Source organism: Poeciliopsis prolifica, unplaced genomic scaffold (genome assembly GCF_027474105.1).
Source record: "Poeciliopsis prolifica strain line A6 unplaced genomic scaffold, Auburn_PproV2 SCAFFOLD004, whole genome shotgun sequence".
In the NCBI taxonomy this organism is placed as follows: Eukaryota; Metazoa; Chordata; class Actinopteri; order Cyprinodontiformes; family Poeciliidae; genus Poeciliopsis; species Poeciliopsis prolifica.
In genome coordinates, this window is record NW_026562379.1 from 11,349,117 (window position 1) to 11,357,784 (window position 8,668).

Genomic DNA, 8,668 nt, shown 5'->3' on the forward strand with positions numbered 1-8,668 from the left:
AATAGTCATTTACCACATTAGCAATGTATAGAGTGTATTTCTTTAAAGTTAGGACTGGTTTAGAGTTATTTTCATTGAAAAGTACAGTGCTTTTAGTGACATTTTAATGTGACCCCAAACTTTTGAACGGTAGTGTATGTTTGCATATTCTGCTCACATATGAAGAAAGTTTTTGTTGAAAACATTCAAAAGTACAGTGATCAGTGGCAGGAATTACCCTGCCTAATCACAGGTAGGTCTGGCTGGCCTTACTCAACAAAGGTGTTACCAAACTGTCACTTTGTTTCTATAGGAGGGATTTTTGTGTACTGACCTCTAGAAGTCAGATTGGGAAATTGCCTAGAATTTTTCCATCTTTAAAGGATCATGGAGGTGAGACATTTTCTTACAGATTGATCTTCAGTAGTTATTAGTCAGGCAGAGAAGGAGTCAGAAATATGATCATTGCCCATGAAAAAAAAGTCTACAAAAAGAACAAATCTGAACTAAAATAATTTGCTAGACCAGAGTATGAAGATGTCAAATAATCCTAGAAAGGATTAAACTTTTCTTTTCTCTAATGTGCCCAAGTTTGGGAGTTCCACCACAAGAATAGTTCAATAATCCTGAAAATCTGTTCTGAAAATTATTATAGTCTAACTGACCTGCAGAGATCAACAGATAATATCAGTGAATAGCTGGAATGAACAAAAGAAAATCTGCTAGTTTGAAAGGACATTTCTGATTCTCTTTGTTTTGCTACATTGATTTATTCCCCATGGTTCCTTCCCACAGAGAAGGTTTTGTTGAGCTATTTTTCTATTAACTGTTAACAAAATGAAGTGCAATAAATCAATCCAACAGTGAGAGACATCCCTTTTTTCTTAATCTAATATCCCTTATCTAAATATCACCTGTCACGGCCTTCTATTTTCCAAAAAAAATCCAAGTTTCCATCTAAGGCCGTGGGTGTTAAGAGGCGGTGATTTTGAACGCACTTCTTCAATGTTTGTAAAAAATATAATTTATTTCTTGGAAAAAATAGTGACAAAAAATACATAATTAAAGTGTCTTAAAACGTAGTCAAAATGAAAATTAATCTTAAAAAGGTGTCCAACAAAATGCTCCAGAAAGTGGTCAAAAAATCTTTTTTTACAACCTCCCCTCAACACACCAGACATTTACCAAACAAATTTTTCTTTGCCGCACCCAACACCCGGTGTGTTTTTAATTACTCAAATTAATGGGAGGGTCTAACAATTAACATAGTCTTACTCTAAACAATTCCAAATACAAAATTCTTACAAATGTCAATTCTAAATCAACTTAAATAAATTCTAACTCCCCAAAAAAGAAACTAAATTGTTACAAATTATAATTCACAAAATTTAACATAAATGGCCATGACATCACCTTTAAAACAAATAAATCAGAAGTTTATTTGTTTGTTTTAGAAAGTCCAAGTTTGTTTTAGAAAGTCCAAACCAAATTCTGAAATAACTCTCTGCATGATTGTGATCCAGGAAAAGAAGATATTGCAGCTCAACAGCTCTGATATGTCTAAATGGTCAAAGTTCCAGAGTATCTTGAACTTTGTTTGCTGAGTATCTCCTAAGAGATGTTTAAGAGAGAAGATATGTTCTCACTATATTGCTTCTCAATGAACCCCAGAATAATAATACCTGTAAATCCATCTCAATCTGTGTATTTTATATCTAATAAAACAGGAATCAAGAGTAATGATGGGACTAGAATAGAAAACATACATAATAATATAATTCTCTAAGGCCATATTTGGATCATACACAGCATATTGTCCTTGACTACAGCTGGTACTCTGCTCCTGTTCAGTATTCAGCCAACATGACCATTTATATTTCCAGTAGAGCAGTGGCTACATGCATTTTATAAAAATCCATAAGCATCTATGATTGGCTTGAATAGTTGCATTCAATAAAAACACATCATCCAAATATCAACTCAGTTTTTATTGACTCACATGTTCCTTTGTTGTGGATTTGTGTAGATAATCTTGATGTCGATGGAGTTAACATATTTCAGTACATAGATCAGACATGGAAAGAAGGGATATATTTCATGTTCTCAATAAATTAACATGCAAAGCTAAAGATTTCATTTAACAATCTCCAAACTGAGCTCTTTCACAGAATATTTATTGGACCATTTTGGACATAAGTAAGCAGCATTTGCACATGTTCTTGTTCTTGCTGTCCCTCTGCCCATCTGTTTTCTGCCCATGTGAACATTCACTATATGTAAACAATCATAAAAATCTGTTTTGCTGTTAGAGGAGAGCATCTGGATGTTGGTTACAGAGCATTGCTTTAAAAGCTTAATGAGCTAAACGTGTTCATTTGTCGTCCCTCAGTGGGTTGAAGCAGGGAGCAACCGGACCGTCTCCTAAGGTTCTGTCTGTTTGTCGTCGATGTGTTTACTCTGTGGAGAATAATTTTCACAGTGTTTAAAGTCTCTGCTGTGCCTTTAATCTAAAACCCTCTGAGTAATGGGATGTTTATAGCAGATCTGACCACTGTGTAATTGAGCTGAAGGTGAGAGCTCTGAAAACATACAAATGACACTTTATATGATTTAGGATGTTTGAAGCTGTTGCTTGTAACACCATCTGTCCACGCTGGTGAAGTCTGCTTCAGGTAAGTGTTAAATAAAAGTTTTCTTGCTGCTGTGCAGGATTGATTTGTAACTAAGCTGTTACAAGTTTACAGTATAATAATCCAGTGTGCAATGCTGGGATGGGAGTGAAAAAGGTCTGTGTCATGCATCTTCATATAATAAGTAGTAATATAACCCTTCCATAAATTATTTGACAAAATTAACACAAATTAATATTGTAATAGTGTGACTGAAAGTGTGTTTTCAGGTTTTATTTCAATTGAAACAAAACCCAAGAATCAATTGTGGACAGTAACATCAGGTTTGTTATAATATTTAATGACAAGAATAAACAAAAAGGCCAGCGCTACTAAAAGTCACCTGGAATCAGTACTCATTTAAATGAAAGCTACGATTGTCATCAAGAGGACACAAAGGTCAAAGGTGAGCCTCTTTGCTGTAGGTAGTGACTCCCCGTGGCTCTGGTCCACTTGCCTCTGTGGTCCGTCGTACGGTTACCCACAGAGTCCCTTCAGGGCTCAAGTTCCCTTGGACTGACAGAGGATCCATGTCCTCTGGGAACAGAGATTTATGGGTGAAGGTGTTACTCACGCTCCCATCATCCAAAACCTGAAGAAGAAAGACAGAACGTCAGAAAAAGAGACAAAATATGGCCCAGAAACATGAACTCTGGTTGGTCAAGAGAGGAGCAAGAGTGGAAAACAAACAACAAGGTGAGAGGTAAAGCTTGTAGCTTTTAGCTTTTAGCAGTAAAACTGGTGTGAATGAATCTGGTGGAAAATAATAAATTGTTCCCATCTTCAGCAGAGATGAGGAAGCACATAAAGTTACAGGCTTGCATTTTATTTATCTGCCTAAAATCATGCAGTATTCGTTTCATTTAGCTTTTCTGCTTTACACGCCATGTTGTGCTAATGTTGCTGATCTGTTTGCCAGTTTGAGAAACAAAGGCTATAAAAATCAGGGAGGGATTACAAACTGCGGGAAATGTTTTGAAAAGTAGACATCTGGGTATACTTTGGGTTTTATGAACTTAGCGCAAAGTAATAAGAAGCTACTTCATACACACAAGGGCCTGATTTAGTAAATAATTGCACTCCTTTCACACGTCAAATCCATCCTCTTTTTCAGTGATGGGTGCCTGATATTTTTATAACTTTGTGCATCTAAAAATAATTATATGAATTTCTCCATTTTCATGTTCAGCCCATTCTAACAGCATGTGCTTCATATCCAGAGTTTAATCAAATAAATGAGCTTTCTAAATAGGAACTATTTGAATTGATGCAGTCAGCTGGGGGTATGTGCTGAAGGCATGGGGGTCCGACCCCTCTCGATGTACAGACAATACACTGTGAATATGTGTGTGCGTGTGTGTGAGATGGGAAACAAACAGATTTTTATTTATTACACTAAATAACTGATAAATCAGCTGATCTTTCAGCTGATTTTATTGATCAGTAAGCTCACCATGGCTAGCACTACAAGATGCTGCTGATAACATTCTTTAATTTGGAGTGAAGAATAGTAGATATAGGAGGCTCTTTAAAGGAAACTATTCTCTGTCGTATAGTGGAATGTGTCTTGGGTTCATTAAGAGAACAAGACTTTCAACAGGTACTAGGAAGGCTAAACATGTTGTGAAGTTGCTTTGTTTTGTCTATTAGCCCAGTGGTGTCCAAACTTTTTGCTACATGGGACAAAATCAACCAGTTGGAAGTACTCTGAGGCAACAAAAATTATTATTAAACTCGTTTTATAAAATATTTTTTTTGTCTTCTTACATAGACAATAGCTAAATGTGCAATATATTAAAAACAAACATGTTTCAAAATGGATGCTTGGAATTTCAAATATATTTGTGGACCAATTAAGCTTGTGGACAAAGCGCTGAAAACTCAAGTGACTTTCTAAAATTATTTTAGTTGCTAATTTCACTTTGAGAGCACTTCATATTTCAGGTCAAGTTAGATTTTAGGGAACACATCCCAGCCAGAGTATGGTGACATCATCATTTTTAGATTTCCAATAACTTCTTTTCAGGAGAAAAACAGACACATTCACACCTTCTGTGCCTGAATGATGACATGGTGGTCGTAGGCCATCACTACGATGTCGTGTGGCTCGAACTGACTGAGGTCAGCAGCCATACAGTAGGAATCACCAAGACATTGCACCCCATTTCCCTCCCAGTTCGTCACAGTGCCACCTATAGGAGGAGAGGATACAAAACAGGGGTCCTGAGGCTTGAAAAACACAGTAATGTACAAGACTAGCTGCGCTTTTTATGAAAAATAAAATGTTTACAGATAGGCTTGTTTTGCTATGTTTAGTAATTAATACGTATTTGATCTCTGAAAAGCATTAAAGCTCAGTTTTATTACACAGCGTTTTTTTTTTTTGTTGTTGTTCAACAAGAAAAACAGTCTGTCCAGTCTGGAGAGGAAGCAGACACAGTTCTTCAAAATCTTTTGGATATGGTTTAATATTCTGTACAAATTTATATTCCCATCGACAAATGACAAGAAATATGTCAAAGGAATATTCATTTAAAAGCAATAAATTACTCTTCCACTTTTTTATGGACCTGATGCAGAACTTGTTTCAAACAAGAAAACTGTTTGAAATAAAAAAAAAAATATTGGATCTTTAAAGTTCATGTGCGGACCTCATTTTTAACTTTTTTTCTCCCTGACTCTTGCTACTGTGTCATGGACTAGTGAGAAATAGACTCATCATTAGGTAAATGAGTACTTTTCTTACCTGGATTTCCAAATGATGACCTGCTGAAGTTGGGCGGACTGTCGGGCCCCGCTGAGCCTTCCTCTCCGAAAAGATTGGAACAACTTACTGAGTGAATAAAAGGCTCGAAACGAGCATCCAGGGAATCAGAGGATCCATTAGGTGATCCATCTGATCGATATGAGCTGGAAGTGCTATAACGTGATGAGGAGCGATACGAGGAAGAGGATCTTTGGCTGGAAGTTGTCAGTGATGCCATGACTGAAGATATCGGTGGCCTTTAAAACTTGCTGAGAACCAACTTCTATCCCAGATGCAGCCAATCTCTCCTCAGATATGAGTTCTCATTAAACACTGACAGAGTCTGCCAGCAGCTACTGACCTCATACTAATCATCCTGGAGTCTTTGTTGTGGGGTTTTATAGAGCCCTGCTGCATCATGGGACACAGTGTTGGCTACTCTGCAAGGCATTTTGGCTTTAGCCCTAAATGGTCGTTTGTCAGAGCACTTGTGCCAAGAGTGTAACGGATAAACTGATAATGAGCAGAGACCGCTTCCTATTCTCACACACAAATACCCACATCCAGAGATAGCGCCCATCAGAGCTGCTGGAGACGTTTCTGGCATGTAGTCAGAAATAGAAAAGCCGTTGTGAGGTTAGGGCGTCCATACGACTGACCTTGCATGCAATGTCAAACATATCTGACTCTTTTACTTTCTATTCTGAAAACAAATTGAAAGCTTTGTGAAGCAAACGCAGAAGATACTTGTAGAGGAGGCGCTCTGTGACCAAAATAACAATCTGTGCTCGCTATTTTTGAATTCAATTTTCTGTGTAGAAGACTAACTTTGAATGGACATCGAATTTTGGTCTGGTTTGTACTTATCCACATAACTATAATAAATAATTTCCAGGCTTTATCTGCATTTATTGTGATATAAATCTTCACGATAGTTGAAAACAATGTTTAAAAAATAGAAATACTTTCAGAAATCGGTTGGAAAATTGGCCGCTCCCTTGATACTTTGATGGACTACCTTTTGATTCATGTCATTGTCTTGTGTTGTTTGATAGGAGTCATCTCTGCAAAACTTCTCCAAATCATTCAGACTGTGTGGCTCTTCTCTCATTCACTGCTCTGGATATAAGTGTAGACTGTTGCCATTATAAAAAAGAAAGTTCTTCATCCTCAGTTTCCTAACTGACGCCTAAAGGCGCAGGTGTTGGCACATACTCCCTGGACGGGTTGTTTGTCACAGGACAAACAAACACCCTCTGTAAAGCAAACAGATCTTTTTAAATTGTTGCTAAAGATTTAAACTTTTGTTTTATCAGTTCATAACGTTGGAGGACATTTATTAGATCTGGATGTTTTCTTTGGAGGAGAAGAACCAAGAAGAAACCGAGACACTGTTGTCACATGCAGAAATACAATCAGTACTTCAGTGCTGCTGCTGTCGGCATCTTGACATCTTCCAGAACCGGATTCCTTTGTCGTTTTTATCAATAATGGGGGAATGTTCAATTGTAGAAATGTCACTGTAGCACTGTTTTGTTTTGTTTTTTCAAAATATTAATCTTTGCTGTGCCACAGTGACTATGGATTTATTTTTTCCTGATTCATAACTACAATAAACTCCATTTCAGCCTCTCTGTAATCCAAACCTTTAGCTAAAGGACACAAATCAGCAAATGTCAAGAGAATCCTCCTGAAGCTGAGCTTTTCTTCAGGTTAATCAGATTTACTATAGCTGATGACAGATGTGAAGCCAAGAGGGATAAATGCCGGAACAGAATCAAAAAGTGGTTTAAGCAAAATAGTAAAGAATCTGCAACCACTTTTATTTTTATAGGATATTTTTACCTGAAAAGTAAAAAATAAATAAATAAATAAATATGTTTAACATAGTGTCATCTCAAAACTGTTGCATTATTTTAACAGGAGCGTACAGACTTTTTCTACCCCTCTGTTAACCTTCATGTTCTCTATGACATTTACAAATTGTCCTCAAATCATGATGACATTCAGGACTGTCACATAGATGAATACCTTTAGTAATTTGTGCTTGTTCAGTCCAGCCTTTGACTCACGCTCAGAGAACTTTGTGTCAGCAGTAATTCTGCAGGTCATATGAAGCACTGACAGCTCCAATGTGTTTCCCCACCAGTGGAACAAATGCACCTGCCTTCGTGAAACAGCATGCATTAATAAGTCCTTGAAACCTTGACGCTGTACAAGGTGCTACTATTCAGGATGGAAAGACAATAGAAAAGAGACAAAGTGAGAGAAAGTAGACTCAACAGTTTTCTCCAGCTTCTCTCAACTGGGCAGTAGATGAGTTCTTCCTCATCTCCCTCTCTGTGGACTCAGCACCTCCTCTGGGAATGATTTCAGCCCCTAATGACACATTTTGGTCTCCAGAGTCCAGAGCTGCCTCGCACCAGATGGTGGACCGTCAGTCGGTGCACCATGGCTGAACTCAGAGGAGATAAAATGATGGTGTTAATGAGGCAAGAAGTACACAGAGAACACCATAAGAGGTCCATTTAGGTTTCCTGAGCATGACTGAGTCATTGTTAAATCAACCTGTGTCAATGCGTTTGCTGCTGCAAAACATTTAGGTAATGTAGAAATCTGCATGGAAAAATTTAGACTCCAGAGTTCAGCAAAGAAAGTTTTTGTCCTTTTCTGAAAAAAAAAATGTTGTTCAGGGGTAATTACTTTTTCACATTGGGCCAGCCTGATTAGGATGTTTTCACTAGTACCATAACATAGTTATAACTAAACTTTTATTTCCTACTCAGTGATATGTGTCACTAAATTGTTTGTTTAAAACATTTCTTTATGTCTAACATTAGTATTAAACAACTTCACCCTCCAGATGCTTTTGCTGTAGGAAGCCATTTCTAATTTATGAATTGTCTTATTTTGAAGAGAGTCTGGTATAATTGAGAAAAATGCTACATGACTGTAGAGGGAATCCTTTTTATTGTGATTGAAGTGAAACAACTAAAAACTTGAAAAGAAGAAGCCTTATTTTGCTCTCATGTTTCTGTATCTTCAATTGAAAAGAGCAAATATTTCCTAAAGTTCAACAATAAAACTTCAGATCCTGGGATTTACTTAAGTCTTGGCCCAGATATTACTGCATATCTTTAGAGTACCGCCTGAATGGCAGCCACTCAGACCCGAGGCTCAGAATCAGATTTTTTCAGTCTGTGGTGTAGATCAGATCCGATCAGGGCCGCCTGAGCCGGGAGGATCAGATGCCACTCCGCTTTGCTTCACAACC

General features: G+C 37.3%; 1 protein-coding gene across 1 annotated transcript; it reads right to left on the bottom strand.

Annotated features, from left to right (window-relative positions):
* Nucleotides 1–2,867: 2,867 nt before the first annotated feature.
* On the bottom strand, nucleotides 2,868–5,718 carry LOC129358900 (heat shock protein beta-7-like). The gene is made up of 3 exons (XM_055028138.1): nucleotides 5,395–5,718; nucleotides 4,698–4,840; nucleotides 2,868–3,240 (listed from the first exon to the last, which is right to left on the bottom strand). The coding sequence occupies exons 1-3, from the start codon at nucleotides 5,630–5,632 to the stop codon at nucleotides 3,049–3,051; spliced, it is 573 nt and encodes a 190-aa protein (XP_054884113.1). The 5' UTR covers nucleotides 5,633–5,718; the 3' UTR covers nucleotides 2,868–3,048.
* Between the last annotated feature and the right edge of the window lie 2,950 nt (nucleotides 5,719–8,668).